This window comes from Gamsiella multidivaricata (assembly GCF_025024155.1).
Source record: "Gamsiella multidivaricata strain RSA 2152 chromosome Unknown BC939scaffold_92, whole genome shotgun sequence".
In the NCBI taxonomy this organism is placed as follows: Eukaryota; Fungi; Mortierellomycota; class Mortierellomycetes; order Mortierellales; family Mortierellaceae; genus Gamsiella; species Gamsiella multidivaricata.
The window spans coordinates 101,191-120,959 of NW_026251800.1; the positions used below are offsets into that span (position 1 = coordinate 101,191).

Sequence of the window (19,769 nt, forward strand, 5' to 3'; positions counted from 1 at the left end):
GTCGATATCTTATCCGTAGACTACTCGGTCGAAGGTCGACTGCTTGCTGAGTAGGGAAGAAGAACGCCGGAGGAGGTGCAGAACTGCCAGTAAATGAGCACTGCGCTCTGTCCGACGCTCTTAAATGTACATTACGACTCATTACCTATTATCTTCCAGTGGGTATGAACTTCGCCCTTTCCTTTCCTCGTTTCGTAACGCATTAATTCATTCTCGGTGGAGCGCGCACACAGATTAACAAGTTGTGTGCTTTTCCTGTCCTACAATTGATGGCGAAGGCGAACGAAGTGAAGCAGGTGCCGGCAGACTGAAAGCAGTCCTCTCCCACTGCACTGCGTGCAATGGCCCATGCGAGTCAAGAACTCCTCGCTCTGCCACTCTTTTTTCGAAACCGCTACCAGTATACCTCTCTCCTCCCAGGCTGAATCTGCATCCTGTCAACTGCCAACAGCACATCTCACCATCACTCATTCACTTCTACTCACTACAACCAAAGCTCATTCTCACAAACTCAATTATACTTTCACCTCCATGGCTGGCCACCGACAGGCAACAGCCAGCAGTTCTGCGCACATTGTCCAGGGTACAATTCAGAGCCAGAACCGGGGCCATATCCAGAACCAGAGCCTGAGTCAGAACCAGAGCCAGTCTCAGGCCCGCCACCAAACCAATGCTCACGCCCCAGCCTCGACACACCACCAGCAACAAGCTCAAGAAGAACGCGACTCTACCTCGAATGGCCATAATGGAACACCCCCTGGCTTTTTCATGAAGCCTCTGACTACCACGCCCGATTATCGGTTTAACCTCTATGTCCAGGGTCTTGAATCTACCACCACGACCAGGAGTCTATTTGAACTGTTCAAGCCGTAAGCCTTTTCTATCTTTTTTTTTGATATGACAAGTATGCAATATGCATTGAAAGTGTCCTTCATGTATACTTTGTCCTTAAGTATCAATGCTACCTTCGCCTCCTGTGCTACTACATAGGTATGGGAACATCCTCGCCTGCAAAACCATCTTGGACATAGAGTCAGGATCCTGTAGGGCAGGCTTTGTATTGTTTGACAACCAGGAAAGTTGCACCGAGGCGCGCAGGGCACTCACCCAACAGGGACTCTATGTCACCGTCGCCCATGAATCGGCAAGCATCAAGAATCTGCCTCACAAGGAGAGCCCATCGACAGAAACCAAGCCAGCGATACCAGAGGTAAGTTAAGTGCGTCCACTCTGGGCTGAGCAGCAATCTTAGCCGCACGGCATGTTATACTGCAGCGACTGCTTACTGATGCTCCTACCACAATAGCTTGACAACAGCGATGACTTTCCTAGCCTCCCATCGAAGCCGGCACCAAAGAAACAGCAGAGCAAGAAACAGCCTACTTTAAAGGTGGCCTTAAAAATATCATCTCTCAAATCACCACTGCCATCATCATCATCATCATCATCAATGTCAGCTATTCAAGCCGAGTCGGCCAGTAATCAAACAGACTCTCAGCCTCTGGATAATCCAATAAATGCCGCTCAATCGGAACCAAATCCACCTGTAGAGTCTCCTACAGAGGTGACTTGGGAACCAGACTCTTCGAAGGAGGCGACTTTGGAATCTGACCACGCAATATCAATGGCTAATCAAGAGTTCAAGAGCGCATTCATTTTGGGCCAGGCGTATCTCGATTTCGACAGCGGTTTTATCGGGTCCCACCAGCAGTTTCTGTCTGATGGATATAACTCCAGTGGGTTCGAGCGCCGCCCGTCTTTTTTGGATAATAAGCCCTACATGAGCGTCGATGACATTGACAGATATATGGTATGAGGCCTGCTAATCTTATCTGTCATATTGTGGGAGTCAGGTTCTTAATACTAACAGGATGACGCGTCTGTCCATTGTAGAATATGCTGGAAATGAGCACTGTTGCGGCTGTACCACAGACATCCGCAAACACCTATGAAGTACATCAGCCTATACACCCTAGCGATGTCCATATTTCCAACACAACGCTTGACGACTTTATCCTCGAGGATCTTCCACGGCGAGATTCGACCCTTCATTTCGAGAACCTGCCGGAAGGACTGAAGTACCAGGAGCTGTTTGAGCTCTGTGCTCAGTATGTATATCACCGATTTTTATGATTTCAGGAAATTAATTTTGCTGTGCTTTGAAGGCTCATTTAGTGACTCTGGTTGCATCTAGATACGGATCGCTGGTTCTCTCATCAGTGGATATTCGCTACATCAATGAAGAGTGTTATGGCCAAGGGAGAGTGACATTCGATTCTCACCGAGATGCTGAGGTTGCCTACTTATCTCTTGTCGAGAAGAACTACTCCGTACGACATGGGGACAGTGGGGATATATATCCAAGTGAGCCGGCCATCGATGATCATCTCTATGACCAATATTACCAGCAGCACCAGGATTTCCTCAGGCAAGGTGCACTGGCGCCTTTCGAAACACAGGACGATGTGATGTCGCCCACATTCCTTCAGGGCACCTCCACGAGCGTCTCTCACGCATTCACACCGTTGAGTGGACATTCGGCCGAACGAGACCATTTCTGGAGCACGCCTGTTCCGGACCAACCATTTCAGTTTGATGCCAGCATGAACCGTGGGAACAAGGCCGTACAGGATGTCGACGTGGAGACCCTTTCGTATAGACACGAAAAGCTATCAATGATGGGTATTTCTCCGCAGCCAATCTCGCTTTCGCCGGCGTCATCATCAACCTCGTCACTGCAACAATATCCCGAGTGGGCAGAGCCACCGACTGCGAAACCTATCCCGCCTATATCAGGCCAGCAACCCTTACAGGAGTCGGCGATAGAAACACCTGTGTTGAGTGAATCAGGGAACCACAGCCATGACGCTTCCCCGAACAGTCCTAGCAAGCTATTGTCGTACTCTGACATCGTTAAGGTTCCTGCAAAGTCACCTGCGCCCCTACCACCTCTGCCTGCCCCAGACCTGAAGCGAAGAGGAAACACCAACAAGTCTCTGGACGCAAAGGAATATCGACTGAACTTGTTCCTTAAGAATCTTGAGCCGACGATGAACGAGTACAGGCTTTACGAGATTTGCGTCAAGTAAGTCGATGGTGCAGGTGATGACAGCAATCAGTACCACAGATATGCTTCTCGCAAGTTCTTAACATTGGGCTTATTTTATTTCTCAAATATGGTTCTGGGTCGACAGGTTCGGGCCAGTCATGTCTTGCCGCACTATTACGACCAAGCACGGTGTATGCACTGGTCTTGGCTTTGTAATGTATATCAGCAACGAGAGCGTTGACATGGCGATAGAAGGACTGGGCAAGCTAGGTATTCATGCCGAGGTTGCTATACCATCTGCGACGAACAAACTGCGCTGTAAGACGCTGTCGGATATGCTGTTTATTCAAAATATTCCACCTCATATCAAAGAGAATAAGGTACTGCAACACGTGTCTGACATTTCGTCGAGAAAGTTTTTTTTGCATAGAAGGAGTAGATTCTCACTCTGATATTATGTTATTCTTCTTGCAGCTAAAGGACTTGTTTAGACCTTATACTATTATGGCGTGCAATATCTTGAGAGACCCCAAGACTGGAAAGAGCAGAGGTGTAGGGTTCCTCAAGTACGTGAAAAGACCGCTAGAGCCAATCATTTTGCTGCGAATGCAAAGTGCACATGCTCGCTCATACGCATTGTTCTTAAAGAACAAAGAGGATTAACGTACTGCATGCACAATCAATTTATTTTTTCTTTCCTTGCGCCAATGCATATAGGGTGCGTGATACCAAGATTGCTGAACGATTCATTGAAGAGTACCATGGCCGCGTGCTAGGAAAGGACTGGAAGCTGCCATTGCAAGTCTCTCCTGCAAGAGAGTAGCGATGTCGCGTGTATTTCGAGCAATCAGTGGAACAAAGACCTAAGGAACCAAACTGGATTCAGGCAATCGTAGACACAATAACTGGTGTGTTATGTACCGACAGTTGTGTCCTCCTTTGTTTTTGTTCATACTTGTCATACTTGCCATACTTGTGCTTGCATGCATACTTTTCGATATCATTTGAATAACAAAAAAAGGGAATAAATGCAGCAGATTATCTACATAGTATGCCTAGCATGCACTTTCATAGGTTGAAGCAAAAATCGAGCCCTTAGAATCCAAGAACCCAGTCTTACCAAACGCGAGTTTAGTCCACTCCTTCTGGTCTGCTTTTACATCATCGCAGATATCAATATCTACGGAATCATGGCTCATGTTTTATGTTTTGTGTTCTCCATTGCGTGAGGCAGTATCTGAATCGTGTAGTGAATCAGGGGCGTATCTAGTCTATGCCCTGAACAGGTTATTGTTCGACACATGGAAGCATAGAATTTTCGCTCCCAAAGTTTTGAATACTTAATTCAGGGGCAAAGTATGTGAACCAGGGGTTGGGCCATCCATCGAGGGCGAGTTGATGCAAGATAAAGTACGGCGATGATTACAGATTCTTTCTTTCATAATCCATACAGCAACACTCATGCATGCCCTATTTTACCACAGAGGTGTGGGCGTGAGCGTGGGCGTGAAGGATGGAACGCCCGAGCGAAGACGTGGACCACATTTCTGTAGTCGATGCGTGATTGTTGACAGCGATGAGGGAATCGTTGATGGTGGTCGGGTGGACGGACTTGTTGCTCTTCCATAGTTTTTACAGTGCGCCAGTCGACCGCGTAAGCTTTATAAAGACTTAAGAGCATGAACAAAGACAACTGACAGTTGCTCCAGAGAGTTTATGTGTCGGCGAAGAGCGTACCACTTCCATGAACTGACAAAAAAAAAAAAAAAAAAGATTCGCAACCAACGATGGCATTATATTGTAAGCAATCAAAGCCTATCTTTCTATCATTCTTCGGGAGCTCTTTGTGTACGCTAGATGATTTGTTTTCTGGTGTAGCCATGGGCAGCTTTATGACCATCGCGGTCAGGTTCAAGGGCACCTCGATCTCTTTTAGTCTAGCAAACGCCATGTGGTTACAACAATTCCAAAGCTCCCTATTACATTCCTGTTCTCTGCAGATCACGGCGGACGCGACGAGGGCGGTTGTATATTAATTTCGTATCTACAGGACGCGTGGTGTGAAATAGGGGGCCAGCTCGATCGTTTTTTCCGATGTTTCTGGAGATTGGCCATAAACAAAACATTGTCAGAAGACAACCACCGCTAGTAGCACCACCACAAACACTAGCAAGGCTGTTGAAGTCGTGGAGAGTACTTCATGCTCTCGGAACATAACATTGAACTGGGAAGAATGAGCATTTTTATGTAGGCAACCGTAATGCCTCCACGTCAAATTTAGTAGTTTACCTTCAAGACCCCTGGACGACGTGTCTAAGTTCTATTAACCCTGTGAGGGGTATTTTTTACAGTCAGAAAAGGCCGGATCGGCTCCGACACGCTAGTTTGATATCGCATGTATGCATCCCCATTCATTCGGTCGAGATGTCTTTTATGGTGATACCATCCTCCGTACGTGAAGAAACGCTAGAACTAGCACCGATTATTACTAAGATGTAATTGGATTCGAAGCGTGCTTTTTTGAACATCGTTTCCCATGTTATAAAAAATGAATCCATCTCGTGCGTGTCTGTTTGTTTTATTTGTTGTTTGCTGGCCGCGAGTCCAATGTTGTGCCCTTCTTTCTGATAGTCCCAAGCTTCGCAGAAGTACATGCCACTCAATTTGTCTCCCGCCTGACCTTTTTGTTGACAACGATGAGAAATATTTTCGGAGGCCAATCGGTGTATGGATGATTGAGTCCAAATGGCTGTCCGAAACATGGTCATGTCCTGGTTCGAAGGAACAGCCTCCGCCTTGGTCGCATGCTTTTCGTTGCTTCATCTCAAGCACATAAGACGTGTACACAGCTCAAGAATGCATAGAGCGGGCTCGGATTGCGGGCACATCTTTGAACAAAAAAAGAGACGAGAGCATTAGACTACATAAACATTCATGTCATGCAACAACACATAATGCTTTGTGTACTTGGATGTATTATGGCAGAATTTGCTGGGCTAATGCAATAATGTTGAAGGTCTGTGTCCCTGGGTCCAACTAAACCTCGATTTCGTCCAGGACCCGCGCAAAACAGCTTTCATGCGAATGCTTTGTTCGCATTGAACCAAACATGATTTGCATCGATGGATTAGAAGCAATAAATCATTCTGGGGCCATTTGGATGTATTTCATATTGCTTTGCTGATGCTTGTATTTGTTTATTCATTGAACATGAGAGCCATACTATCCATTCTCATTATTTTCCGGCGCGAAAAAAGCTACTCTATCGTAATAGCACAGGAAGAGGAGCGATTGCGCCCAGCCCTGACCACAATGTACTCGAGATTATGTTCAAATGTGGTTGCTGGAAGATTCTATGAATCATCTGTACATATGTATAAACACCATGGTGTCGACGCGAATAACATAAAAATTATGGCACTTTGACTGGACCAAGATGGGCATGTTCTCATGTTTCTAAGATCGCACCAGCATGAAGCATTGTTGATGTTGCCCATGGCAATGTATATCTGCTCGTCTGCTTGGTAGAATAGGAGAGAGCAGTAGAGACAGAGCAGCTCCCCTCTGAATTGCACCAAACAGATACAAGACCAATGGGTAGATTGAACCCCCTCGATCGAAACTACAGGCGCACAGAGAGCTCCTCCTGCCATCTTTTGACAAGAACATACGCACATTGCAGATGTCGCCATCCCTTTCGCCCACACATTACATGTACAGTACGGATTGCTCCTTGTCACCAGAGCAATGGGTGCACACAACTGGTATGCAAGCAGTATTCTTTCAAAAGGAGGGAAACGATATACAAAGGAAACACCGGTGGGATAGTGAAGACATTCTATGATAGCAAGGTCTGCAGTGAGAATAGGGGAGGGGGGAGGGAAGAGAAAATGGGGTATGGAGACGGCGGGAAGGAGGGTAGAGAGGTAGACTAAGGGGGTAGCATTGGAGAGTGGGTAGAGCAATGCTGCTGAAGTGTAGATGCACTTGCTCTTTCCCGAAGAAAAAGCAGATTGTCCATCCCAATGGCATGTCTGTCTACAGTGCTGCACATATTTTTGTTCCGCTCCTTTTCTATCTTTCTTCTTTTTTTCTTCCTTTCTCTTCCTCCCCCCTCTCCCTTCCGCTCTACACTGACATTACTTCCTCGTCGTCCACTCTTCCTTCCCTCTTTTTCTCCTTCTCTCTTCTTCTCTCTTCCTCTCTCTCTCTCCGCCCTCGTCTTCTTTGTGTGCGTGTGTATCAATTGCTCTGTTCTTGCCTCTCTCGCTCACTTTCTTTCCACTCGCTCGCTTGCTCGCTCGCTCTTCTCGCTCAGGCACTCTCTGTTCAGTCTGCGACAGCAATATAGATTATCATCCGACACGCCTAACTCTCATCCCAAACCCTCCCCCCTCCCCTGCGCGGTGTAATTCTATTGGTCGCTCTCCTTTTTCTCATAATTATTCCCCAACACAAATAACATAACCAAGCACACGGCTCTTTTATTTTATTTGTTTGCACTGACACCTTTTCTAGTCTGAAAGGTCTGGATAGTGCTGTCTATCATGCCTTCGCCTTCGCCTGTTCCCGCCTGTTTCAGCACACAGCTCATTATCGGGCAATGGAGTGAATGCTCTGCCACACTCTTTTTCTCTCCTCTCGCTTTCCCATTGCTCCAAATGCAGTGCTCCCTTATAATAATTCTCTCCATCGTCATCCAGCATATTTATAACCTCCTTGGGATTCAGGCACACGCAACTCCTTGTTCGCACACTTTCATACTTGCTTGCTGCACTGCAACTGCACGCTGACATACACTGTTATTTACTTCCCCACTAGCCAGCAAGCACTAAAAGAAAACACTCGGCTCTCCTGTCGCGGCAACCCCAGCCCTCGAAAGAACAAACAGCCAACGGTCGGCACTTTACGTGGCCTGCTCAGAAATTCCCTTCTTGGCCTAGCCTTCCTTTATTTATACGTCTCCTCCTCTTGCCGTTTGCCGCCTCTTTTTCTTCTTTTTCCCTCCAACACTTCTTCATCGTTCCCATTCCTCTCATCAGCCGCAAGTGATTCCTTTCCAAGAGACAGTTCCCCTTCCCTATCTCTTACTTTCTTTAGAAGGGTTAATTGTCCTTTGAGTTTCTATTTTTTTTTAATTTAATTCCCATACTTCACACCTGTCCTACGAGCATCCAAGATGGTCCTTCAGTTCTAATTCATCCCACCTCGAGGCCCCCTTCCGCTCGAGAATCTCAACTCGCTTTGATGTTCACCCCTCCATAACAAGCTATGCCGCACTCGCTGTTCTCAGTCGCTCAATCCGCAAGCATTCTCGCTCTGCCAGCCCGACTTTTCGCCCTCGAACACCCCTTTTCGCTCGAATCCAGCCTTACCTCAGTCTCTGCAACTGCTACTACCGCCACTACTTTGACAACTACCAACACAACAACTACATCCTCGTTCCCAGCATTGCACCCTTTAGTCGGCTAAGAAGCCATTGATATCCCTGTTTTTTCTCTCTTTCTGTCTTGCTCGTTTTCTTGTACTATTTTCCCTTGCGTTCTCTTTTGTTTTGTAAGCTATAAGATCTCCTAAAAAAAGTGTTCCCTTCACAAAACCAATCAACCCGCCAGCACCAAAAAACGGCACCTTCACTTTGAATAGCCAACTTCGCGCGCGGCTACCCAATTGGCCTTCACCTGTACAAAAGCACCACCTGAACCCAATACCAAGCACTTTGATCCCACCATCCACTCTGCGATACATTTGAACAGTTTGCACTCCCAGTTTAACACTCGTTTGTTTCCACTCGGTTGAGTCATTCTATTCTTTTGGCCGCACATCCTATTCGTCCTTATTGCTCCTGCTCCTTTGTCTTGCCTCCTTAAAAACAGAGAAGCAGATCACCTTCGCCCACTACGCATATCACCACCATACCATCTTCACCTTTTTTTTCTTTGTTCTCTCTCGTCCCTGTGTTGCTTTGTTATTCAAGAGAGCAGAAGACCACGACAACATTTAATTTCTTCTCAGCTACCCCACACGCGCGACCTCCAGCAACATGAATCAACTGTCCGCTGTCGATTCTGTGACAGGTGCTAGGAAAAGGATTGGGGAGCTGCTACGCGACGGAGTCAAGCAGAGCTCGTATCAGATCCTGGATGTTCTTGGCTATGGCACCTATGGCTGCATCTATCTGGCCAAGACTATCTCCACCGTCCCCGGCACTGTCCCAGAATACAAGGCCATCAAATGTCTTTCCAAAAATGGACTCAGTTCAACTCAATTGCTCCTCCAGCGTCAAGAAATTGACATCCATCTATCCCTTTCCTCTCCCATGAACGGATACCACCCGCACATTGTTGACATGTCGTCTGTGATTGAGACCAAGGACTCCCTGTACTTGGTCATGGAGTACTGCTCTGGTGGAGATCTCTACGATGCCATCACGTCCCAGCATGCCGTCGCACGCGATTCCGGCGTTGATTTTACGCCCCTCGTCAGCTTGCCTGGTCGCTTCCTCGATGTCCACTCAGACAGCTCTGTCTTGGATGCCATGGCCCAGATCATCTCCGCTCTAGCGCATGCGCACACACACCAGGTCTTCCACCGCGATCTCAAGCCCGAAAACATTCTTGTCGCCAGTGATGGGTCTTTGAAGCTGGCTGATTTCGGCCTTGCGACCAAGGAACGCGTTTCGACCGATTTTGGCTGTGGCAGCTCATTCTACATGGCCCCGGAGCAGCAGCCCTCCCGCATATTGGCTGGCCGCCGCCCTTACCTGCCGGCTAAGTCGGATGTCTGGTCCCTCGGCATCATCTTTTTGAACTTGCGCTTTGGTCGCAACCCCTGGAAGTTGTCTCGTGTGGACGTGGATGCGACCTTTGCTGCCTATGCCCAGGATCCCAATGTCTTGCGTGAAATGTTCCCCGAGCTCTCGATGAGCGCGCTCTATTTTTTGCAGCGCGTCCTTTGCGTCGATCCTAACGAGCGTGCCGATTGCTACGAGGCTTTGGAGCTCATCCAGCGCATCGATACCATCGTTGGCGATAGCGATATGTTCACCAAGAACTCTGCGTCGATGGAGAACTGCAACGAAGAACGCGTTGATCGCGATTTGGCCCTGGATAATTCCTCTGTGGGTTCGTCCCGCTCTTCTGGATCGTCCTGCGATGATTCTACGTCGAATTGCTCAGAAGATGACGAGGAGGAGGACGAGATCGACTCGATGTTCCGTATGGAAGACGATTTTGGCGCTTACCGCCCCGGTTTGAAGAAAACCGGTCGTACGCGATCCTCTTCATCCAGTTGGTCTATGGCGTCCTCGCGCCATTCGGGCAAGTCCTGGTCCGACATGGTTGAGGAAGATGAAATGGACTTTTCGCTCCCTGTCGAATTTGAAGAGATTGATATGGCGAACAAGATGCCTTCCGAGCCGCAACCGGCTACAGGCGCGAACCTCAGTAAAAGCGACAATGCTCAAAACACTCACCTTGATGACTCCGATAATGACTACTACTTCCACCACCACCACCACCACCACCACCACTCAGAATGTTATGACTCTTATATTAATCGCCATTATCAACAACCACACCCCCAACAACACCAACAACTCAACCATCGCCAACTATTTGCAAATCAAATCGAGAACGGTTCAATCGACAATGGCCATCAGCTGTCTTCGTCCTGGTCATCGTCCTCAACCTGGGTCAATGATGACTTTTGCTTTGATTTCGCGCAGACGGGCTTCACCAAGCTTTCGGAGCTGGTGTTCCCGGGCAGCAGTCTACCGAGTTCGCCCCCGATATCCGCCTCAGGCCTTATGGGCGGGTATCCCTTTGGGTCCAACAGATTCCTTTCAAACCCACCATGACTCTCCTTGAGGTGGTAATTTTTTTTTGTCCTCTTTTTTTTTTTTTTTTGACTTGCTAAGGATGACGCCTCATTTTTTTTTTGGAGCTTGTATCATTTTTGGTTCTCGGCATCTAGTTTATTGTAAACCATCTCATGAGAGATTGAGAACCTGGTAGCGCTTGTAATAAAAAGTAGACCATATAGTGTCATTCTCATAAGGACACAGTAATGTTGGAGCTATGTATTTTCATGAATGCTTTGCCTTGCACGACAGATCCTAGCCGCACGACACAGCCCACGTCTCTTATCAACCAATGGACGCGCGTCCCTGACGAGCGGCAGTGCTGCCAGTAAGGTACCCCGAAAGTGCAAAAATCCACCATCATTACCACCCATCTCCCACAAAAATAAAAAATTCTTCTGCCTTTCGCACTTCACACTTCTCAAAACACATTCCTCATTTATTCCTTCATTTGGCCGTACAGGCATGTCCTACTACCCTCCCAACCAACCCGGCTACGGATACCCTGCCTACCCGCCTCCACAGCAATACGCCGCCGGTGTCCCCGTAGGGGGATACCCTCCTCCCATGTCAGCCCCAGCCCCGGGCGGATACCCTCCTGCTTACCCTCCTCAGGCGCCCCCGTCAGGCGGCGCTTACAGTTATCCTCCAGTGGGTCTTCCAGGATACCCCCCAGCTGTACAGCCCGCCGCACCCTACGGATACTCAGTGTCACAAACTGCGCCTGCACCTGTGCAAGCGCCGTATGGGTACCCTGCTCCTGGAGCAGCACCCCCAGTTGCGCAGATGCAACATGCACCGACCATGGCATCAATGCAGCATGCTCCGACAATGATGGCACCCGCTGGACCGAGTTACTTCCAACCTGCGGCAGGAATGAGTAATGTGCCGACGCCTCAGCAGGACGCGGAGACAATCCATCATGCGTGCAAGGGATTCGGGACGGACGAGAAGCGGGTTATCGGTGTTGTTGGTAAGTTCGAGCGCTTTTCTTCTAAGTGGCGAAGGGCGTATGAGGGCCTTATTGTTTCGTTATGATGGTACATCCATAATCGAAAACTGACCCACTTATTTTGCCACTTTGGCACTACAGCTAACAGGACGCCAGAGCATCTGATGATGGTGTCTTCGGTGTACAGGCAATTCTATGGACGAGATTTGGTCGAAGTGTTGGATAAGGAGACCAGTGGGCATTTTGGAAGGACCCTGCACTATCTGATCCTCCCACCTCTCTCCCTCGACGCTGAGCTTCTCTATAATGCTTGCATTGGAGCGGGGACCAACGAACGGGTATGTTGCTTATTTGAGCGTCTCAATGTTCTCTCCCTGTTTAAAAAGAGAAAAAAATATCATGAAATGATGTACGAGTCATCCGACCCGTTGGACGCAACGACAACAACAGCAGCAGATGACACAAGACGAAGCCCAAAAATACACGCAACGCAGTAAAGAACGAACTGGACTTAGTTTGGTCAACTCTCTTATTCTTACTCTTTTTTTTTTTTATTTTATCTTTTTTTATGAATGTATAGTGCTTGATCCAGATTCTACTTGGAAGGACAAACGCAGATATGGCTCAGCTCAAGAGCATGTTCCAAGCGAAATATCACAGGTCGCTTGAGAGCGTTGTCAAATCTGACGTGAGCGGATATCTCGAGAAACTGTTTGTCGTTGCTATGCAGGTAAAATGATCTCTCTCTTTTTCTCTGGCCATTGTTTTTGACCATCGTAGGAGGAGGAACATTCCTCGGGAAAAGGGACTGCGGAGGAATGTGCCATCAACTCTAATGCCAATTTTTCCTTTGGTCTTTACTTGCGCAGGGCATGAGAGATGAAATGGGGCATTATCAATACAACGTCGAGGCTGATGTCCACAGCTTGTACAAGGCTGGAGAGGGCCGTCTGGGCACCGACGAGTCACATTTCATTCACGTCCTTTGTAATAGACCCGATGCCCACCTGCGAGCCGTCTTTCAGCAGTATCAGATGCGATACAAGAAAAAGTTCACGAAAGTCATCAAGAAGGAGTTCTCAGGCTGGATCAAAACCGCCCTTTGCTACCTTGGTATGTTGCGACACTCCACTTTGATGTCACATTGTAAAGATTGTTAAAGAGTGAAAAAAAAAAAAATTCCTGATCAATTTTATCGTTCTTGTAGTCAACTGGATAAATAGCCCTGCGCACTGCATTGCCAAGAACTTGGAAAAAGCCATGGAGGGCATGGGCACGGATGATCAGTCGTTGACGCGCTTGCTTGTCAGGAACCGGACCCAACCCTTCTTGAACTCGGTTAAGGCCGCATACCTTACAAAGTACAAGCGCACGCTGCGCGATAGAATCAAGGGCGAAACCAGTGGAGACTATCGCCGCACACTACTTGCGGTTATTGGCGAGCCAGAGCACTCTGCGTAAAAATGGAAATTTAATATGGTTCTGTTGTGCATTTCACTCTGCTGAATTTTATTATATTCAGAGTAGTTTTCATCCATTTTGCTGCTTGAATAAATATTTTCGCATAAAAGAAATTATTGGTCAGAGCTGCAAGCCTTGTGCGACCAAAAAAAAAATTCACGTCCTCCCAACTGCTTCCTCACTCACAATACATACCCCCGCCATCCCTATTATTTTCCCATGCCCAAGAAGAGACACCGTCTCAGCGAGCGCCAGCTCCTCATAGAGGAGTACGAGTGCGGCTTCCTTCAAGCCTGCTAAGGCTACATCTAGGGACCCAAGCTCCGTTCTCAATTGCTACGATTGCTACCATACATGCCCTGGGCATATGGGTCAGTCCTTCTGCAGTTCTATCAGACGCGTCAACGTTGTTTTTGTTATGACTAGTCATCTTGTTGATGGAGGTGAAGGAAAAGAACCCAAGCGCGTAGATATTTATTCTGGCGAGAGAAGAATTTTTTCTCGAATATCATGCAACGTAGAGTCCTCGCCAATAAGTGTCAGCACCAAAATTTTTAGAATAAAATTCAATTCAAAAACTCATCAAGCCACAAATTCCAACCTTTTTTATCCCCAAAACGTGCGCATGTTTTCAATTTGCTCAACCTATCTATTTTAATTATCGCGTCTTCGCTCCTGTAGTCAGAATACACGGGTTGAAAACTCCAAACGCCATCATCATCGCGCTTCACGTTATGGTAACCATCGGTGGTATCGTCTTCTAAATCATCCGTGGATGATGGCTCCATAATGAGAAGTCGCTCGTGGTCGTAAGGGTCACGATGCTGATTGAGTTGGAAGATGATGCGCCAGCAGCATGTCCCGGCCGTTTACATGCAAATTGTGCGGAGGAGCGAAATTTTGCTAAAATTTTTTTTGAATTGATTTCTTATTCTAAAAATGCAAGGTCCTCGACCATCGGTTTTGGGGAACAAAAAAAGGGTGGAATTTGTGGCTTGGTGAGTTTTTGAATTGAACTACTATTCTGAAACTATTGGTGCTGGCCCTTATTGGCGAGGACTTTACACCGTTGAGGAGTATTCACGAACCAATGGATGCCTCATACCGAATATTATTCACCTCAACCTTAATCGGACTCTGAGTACCATTCAAGCGCGAATTGAAGTAAATAAGTGAATTGGTGAAGAGGATTCCATTGGATGATAATGGCGTTGAGATCAGCCAGTAGAATTCAAAGTTTACTTCCTCGTTATTCTTCGTTCACAAATGATGGCGAAGGGAATTCACTTTTCTCTTTGTTCACACACCTCAAGATATGCTTCGGGCTCGACCAACACTCAGACAACGACTCATCAGCGCCTGCCTTCAGGAGTTCTTCTTGGCATGCGGTGTAGCACTCGTTCGCATGGAGCACTCCCTTCCGGTCAACATCCATCAGGTCGAGGCATATGCCTTGCTGGTTACGCACCTATATCAACACCGGTACCTACTACCTCGGGGCCGCAGACCAACTTCGGCAGATTTGAGAAGGGTACTCGATGAGTACAATGATAACGACTTCAAGGCCATCATACGCTTAACACCTATCGAATTCCAAGACATGGCAGAGCTGTTCGCTGGACACTACGGCTTAGTGGAAAGGGATTACGACGACGAGGATGGGCTATCGAACATCAAGCTGCGGCTCAACATCACACTGTTTCGCCTTGGCACCAAAGGTATATCGATAAAGAAGGTTGCGTGGATTTTCGGTGTCAACGAGGGGTCCGTTCACGGTTATACCTGGTGGTGCATCGAGGCTATTGACGCGATGGCGGAGAACTTTGTGGTTTGGCTGGACCATCAGAGACGGGCGGAAATAAGCCGATGGTCCAGAAAGGAGAAGGGCTTTCCAAACTGCATTGGAGCTGTGGATGGCGTTCCTTTTCCATTCGATATGGCTCCGAAGTACGAGACTAAGACTTGGAACACGCGTAAATACAGGTATGCAATGGGTGCAACTGCCATCTGTGATCATATAGGTCGCTTTATCTACGCGTCCACCGGCTACATCGGATCAATGCATGACTTCACGGCATACAAGGACACTTCGCTTTACAAGAGAAAGGACGAGTTCTTTCGAAGAAAAGAGTATCTGCTTGCAGATGCCGCCTATGCCCTGACCACCACAGTTATTCCCCGATACAAGAATGCTACCGGTGACCAAGAGGTCTTCAACGCGCTTAATGGTATTGCCTGCGTCAAGATCGAGCATGCTTTTGGCAAGCTAAAGCGCAAATTCCAATCGCTACACAACCTACTAATATGCATCGACTCCAAGAGAGACATTCGCAAGGCATCCCAGTGGATCGTAGCTTGCATGGTGTTGCACAACTTTATTCGCAGGGATGCTCAGGAAGAGATCGTAGACGAAACGGTCGTTAGAGATATAGCAGCGCGACTTCGAGCAGATGATCAGCAAATACCAGAAGAAGCAGAGGAACAGAATGAGAGGCAGCAAGGGGTGGAGAGAAGGGAGAAAATAAAGAGATGGGTGCTTAGACACCATTGACCATTGAAGCGCATAGCCACCGATTATGACTTCATAGTTTCCACCACCACCCGACTCCCATCCTTCTCACGCCTAGCAAGATAGTCAGACCTCTCCTTTGTGAATGCCGCCACCTCGCGCTTGAATTCTACCACCTCGCGCTTGAATTCTACCACCTCCTGCTTGAATTCCTCTCTTAATCGTTTTAATTCGTTCCTCTCTATCTCCTTCTCCATTTTGATGCTTCTCTTTTCCTCTTCGAGGTCTTCTCGGCTCTTTGCCAATATCTCCTCCTGCTTGCGTATCAACTCTGTCCAGCCTAGAGTGACATTACTTGCATTGTCGCCCGCGTTTGTGTTGGTATTTCCAGCGTTGATGAACGCTCCTCTTATCGCATCAAGGGTCGCCTAGAAGGAGTCTGGTAGGCCGTCGTTACCCTTTCGACGCTTTCCTGCTGTCCTGGCGTGCGCTGCACCTCTCTTCGCTGGCGTGGCCCTCACATCGCTATCATCCTGGACAGCAGTAGTTTGATTATCCTCATCCTCATCCGTCTCTATTACTTCTGGGGAAGACTCTCTGTTGTAGTATTCCTCATCTCTGCGGTTGCATGTCTCTCTTGGAGGAGGAGGATCCCTTGCCAACGTACCTCCCCATACTGCATCAAGTCGATCAAAGGGAGGGCATAAGATGAGCATTTCCTTGCGAAGCGCGTCAACATCTCTCGTCTCTCCTCCTCCAGTGACCTCCGATAGTGCTTTGGCAGCGTCGTACTTCTTCCTTGCATTGATGATCCTGTACTTCACATGGTTGTTGTCCCAAGTCACCCTGTGTTTATCGTAAACAGCCTTGCTGATCTCGTCATATAAATCGATTGCTCTCTGACCAGCCACTGGATGTTTCTTGTTGAGTCTCTCGTGATTGTAAGGATCGGTTATCCAGTCCAAGAATGTCTCCATGCCCAATGTGTTCCAAAAGGTCTTGGCGCGCTTGGCTTTGATAGATGTATCAGCTTCAATTCGGGGATCTGGCGTGGGCGAAAGGCGAGCAGGCTGCAAGGCGGATGTTGTGGCGCGTGCAGCTTGTGCCGACGGCGTAGGAAGTAGAAGGGGCAGGGATAGCTGTTGCATGGTGCTTGGTATGGCTGACTGAGAACGAGTGAAAGGCGGCTGGTTGGCCCGCAAACTATTCATGTCGTGCACCTTAGACGACTGTCCGACGGGGTGAAAGAAGCGGTAAGATTCCGAAGAATGTGCGTACCGATGAGGCTGGACAAAGTGGGACGAGCTGTAAAGATTCTGCTGCCCGTTCGAAAAGGAGAACTGTTGATGAGCAGACAGAGGTGGTTCGGCGAGCGCTGAGTAGTAGGGAAACGGATCATTGGTAGGTTCAATAGAGGCGTTTGAGGGAGCAGGTGAGGTAAGGTATGGTGGAGGCTGCTGCTGCACCTGCTGCTGGTGCTGTGATTGTAGGGAGAAGTGGAAGAAAGGAGAAATTCACTTTCGTTTTTCACTTCGATTTGGAGAAAACATCAAAAAGATAATATCGTCAACGATTGGATAACTTTGTTACCGAAGGTGAATATACTTGTGGCTTGAATATGTGTGAGCGACGAATGAAATTACAAGTTTACTTTTTACTTTTCACCTTTTGTGCACTTGAATGGTATTCTGGCTAGAAAATAGAAATAAAAATTGGCACTACTCAAATATCTCGACGATAAAAATTTAAACATGGATTCCGTACCAGCCTCCATAACTGCAAACACAGCACTTAAAACGCGTGCTATTTTTTTTTTTTTTTTAATTTATTTCATTGCTTTGTTATAATCAATACGGATTTAACCCTATCTCCTTAATTTTCGTCTTCCTTTCCTTTCTATTCCTTCTCTTAACGGCGGTGAGGACCCAAGTTGCTCAAACACTCCAAGGTCAACTCCTCAGGCAACTCCTCTCCAAAGTGTCCGTACAGCTTCTGAGCAAAGAGAGCCACGATCTCGGGCAGACGGAGGTTATCGATTGCGGTGGCCTCCTGGGCCTTGCCATCAGCAGCATCACGAGCATGCTCCATCAGACGCTGACCAGACTGGTCGTCAAGGCGCATGAATCCCTGGAGCTCGTGGGGGGCATCCTGCCAGCCTCCGACATGGAGCGAAACCCAGGCACGGGGGCGCAAATGAGCAGGGAGTTCACGTAGGGTCTCGGCCGTGCCGGAGCGGAGGTCAATGACTCCATCGGCGGCTCCGGTATCGGCGTTAATTCCGACGTTGCCCAACTGAGGCAGACTGGCGACTACTGTTAATGTTATAACATAGAATCCATAATTAAATAATGAGAAATATGACATATAATAAAATAATGATACAGACACAAGTCAAGATAAAAAAGCACTTACAGTCAAAGACGGAGGACGATCCAGCGCTGCGGGCGCTAGTGTCAATCTCGGCACGGGTCAAGGCCACATACTGGTTACGCGAAAGCTCCTGGGAGTCAGTCGTAATGCCTCCCTCCTGGAACAGAATTTTCTCGCTGACAGAGCGAACAACAGAGTCATCGTGCGTCGAAGTGATCGACTGTTCGGTCGAAACTACCTTATCCTCAACAACCAACTTGCGCTCACGAGCAATAACCTCCTCAACCTCGTAATCCTCCACAGTCTCTTCCACCTCCTCAGTCTCCTCGAACTCCTCGTAGGTCCTGGTCTCGATAGTCCACTTGTCTATAAATTCATAAATAAAGATGTTATTACAACATAAAGGAAAAATTTAAGTTACACTACAACAAAACAATGAAAAAAAAACTTACCACTGTGAATCTCCGAACGCTGAGTCCACTCAATGCCATACCACTCCTTATACGTGGCGCGGAAGGCAGCCTTGGCTTGTTCGACCCTCTCATGGGGTCCGTCCAGCTTGTAGTCAGTCTCGCTCCAGCGGATGTAAATAAAGTAAGCTTGCTTATCACTGTCGTACAGCAACTGAGTAATGTGCTTGACGCCAGTGCTCTTCTCAACCAGCACCGAATCGTACACATCCTCGTCATAGTACACAAAAGAGTGCTTAGCAATGGGGCAACGCTCATCGACATCGGCCTTACGGGTAGTGAGGACTTGGACAGTGCGCTTCCAGACGCCATCGACTTGAGTCAATGCGCCAGCAGCAGCCTCACCAGCACCAGAAGCAAGGCGACGGAGCCAGGAAGTTCCCTTGGAAACAGCGGGCTGAGGAACAACACCAGTCTCCTTGATGGTGGTGACCACTTTGATGATCTCCTCGCCTTCAGTGACAGCAACATCCTGAGTGGTCTGTTCGATGACTTCCTTTTGCTGAGTCTTAGTGGTGGTTGCGATCTCGGCTTCGGCCTTCACAATGGCTGTAGCCTTCTCGGTCTTGATGATCTCCTCGACCTTGGTCTCCTCCACGATCTCCTCAACCTCATGGACCTCCTCAAACTCTACATACGTCTTGGTCTCGATGGTCCAGCGTTCTAATGACATATGCAAAGCAAATCAGTACCTCTCAGTAAACATAGGCAGAACCAATATCAGCCCCGTATCAATAAACGTATACTTACCGCTAACAGCCGTCTCGCGCTCAGTCCACTCGACATCGAACTTCTCCTTGTAAGTGATCAAGTAGGCAGACTTGGCCTCCTCGATCGTCTCATGGGGTCCGTCCAGCTTGTAGTCGGTCTCGCTCCAGCGGTAGTAGACGAAGTACGCCTCCTTGTCGCTGTCGTACAAGAGCTGAGTAACATGCTTGACACCGGTCTTCTTCTCAATCAAAACCGAATCGTACACATCCTCGTCGTAGTACACAAACGAGTGCTTAGCAATCGGGCACAGCTCGTCCACCCTGGCCTTACGAGTGGTGAGGACCTGGACAGTGCGCTTCCAGACTCCATCGACCTTCTGGAGAGCA

The 19,769-nt window shown here is 48.0% G+C and overlaps 7 protein-coding genes across 7 annotated transcripts; 5 read left to right on the plus strand and 2 right to left on the minus strand.

Annotated features, from left to right (window-relative positions):
- Window positions 1-186: 186 nt before the first annotated feature.
- Window positions 187-2,301, plus strand: BC939DRAFT_329019 (uncharacterized protein). The gene is made up of 4 exons (XM_051551574.1): window positions 187-869; window positions 991-1,210; window positions 1,307-1,810; window positions 1,894-2,301. Exons 1-4 carry the CDS (start codon window positions 349-351, stop codon window positions 2,131-2,133), a joined length of 1,485 nt encoding a protein of 494 aa, XP_051407569.1. The 5' UTR covers window positions 187-348; the 3' UTR covers window positions 2,134-2,301.
- A 227-nt stretch (window positions 2,302-2,528) lies between these two features.
- On the plus strand, window positions 2,529-4,146 carry BC939DRAFT_328992 (uncharacterized protein). Its single transcript, XM_051551573.1, has 4 exons — window positions 2,529-3,085; window positions 3,195-3,429; window positions 3,524-3,615; window positions 3,767-4,146. Exons 1-4 carry the CDS (start codon window positions 2,604-2,606, stop codon window positions 3,870-3,872), a joined length of 915 nt encoding a protein of 304 aa, XP_051407570.1. The 5' UTR covers window positions 2,529-2,603; the 3' UTR covers window positions 3,873-4,146.
- A 3,352-nt stretch (window positions 4,147-7,498) lies between these two features.
- BC939DRAFT_329057 (uncharacterized protein) lies at window positions 7,499-8,305 on the plus strand. The gene is made up of 2 exons (XM_051551575.1): window positions 7,499-7,779; window positions 7,871-8,305. Exons 1-2 carry the CDS (start codon window positions 7,597-7,599, stop codon window positions 8,099-8,101), a joined length of 414 nt encoding a protein of 137 aa, XP_051407571.1. The 5' UTR covers window positions 7,499-7,596; the 3' UTR covers window positions 8,102-8,305.
- A 787-nt stretch (window positions 8,306-9,092) lies between these two features.
- On the plus strand, window positions 9,093-10,046 carry BC939DRAFT_402600 (kinase-like domain-containing protein; the record flags this gene model as incomplete). Its single annotated transcript, XM_051552687.1, has 2 exons — window positions 9,093-9,481; window positions 9,536-10,046. Coding segments are annotated over 2 exons (900 nt in total), but the record flags the coding sequence as incomplete, so codon positions are not given.
- Window positions 10,047-11,315: 1,269 nt separating this feature from the next.
- Window positions 11,316-13,436, plus strand: BC939DRAFT_465808 (uncharacterized protein). Its single transcript, XM_051557568.1, has 5 exons — window positions 11,316-11,883; window positions 12,004-12,200; window positions 12,443-12,592; window positions 12,732-12,975; window positions 13,070-13,436. The coding sequence occupies exons 1-5, from the start codon at window positions 11,376-11,378 to the stop codon at window positions 13,321-13,323; spliced, it is 1,353 nt and encodes a 450-aa protein (XP_051407573.1). The 5' UTR covers window positions 11,316-11,375; the 3' UTR covers window positions 13,324-13,436.
- A 1,971-nt stretch (window positions 13,437-15,407) lies between these two features.
- On the minus strand, window positions 15,408-17,179 carry BC939DRAFT_465817 (uncharacterized protein). Its single transcript, XM_051557569.1, has 3 exons — window positions 16,290-17,179; window positions 15,624-16,238; window positions 15,408-15,481 (listed from the first exon to the last, which is right to left on the minus strand). The coding sequence occupies exons 1-2, from the start codon at window positions 17,041-17,043 to the stop codon at window positions 15,898-15,900; spliced, it is 1,095 nt and encodes a 364-aa protein (XP_051407574.1). The 5' UTR covers window positions 17,044-17,179; the 3' UTR covers window positions 15,408-15,481; window positions 15,624-15,897.
- A 561-nt stretch (window positions 17,180-17,740) lies between these two features.
- Window positions 17,741-18,403, minus strand: BC939DRAFT_481141 (uncharacterized protein; the record flags this gene model as incomplete). The annotated part of the gene is made up of 2 exons (XM_051558997.1): window positions 17,741-18,141; window positions 18,316-18,403. The coding sequence occupies 2 exons, from the start codon at window positions 18,401-18,403 to the stop codon at window positions 17,741-17,743; spliced, it is 489 nt and encodes a 162-aa protein (XP_051407575.1).
- Window positions 18,404-19,769: the final 1,366 nt, after the last annotated feature.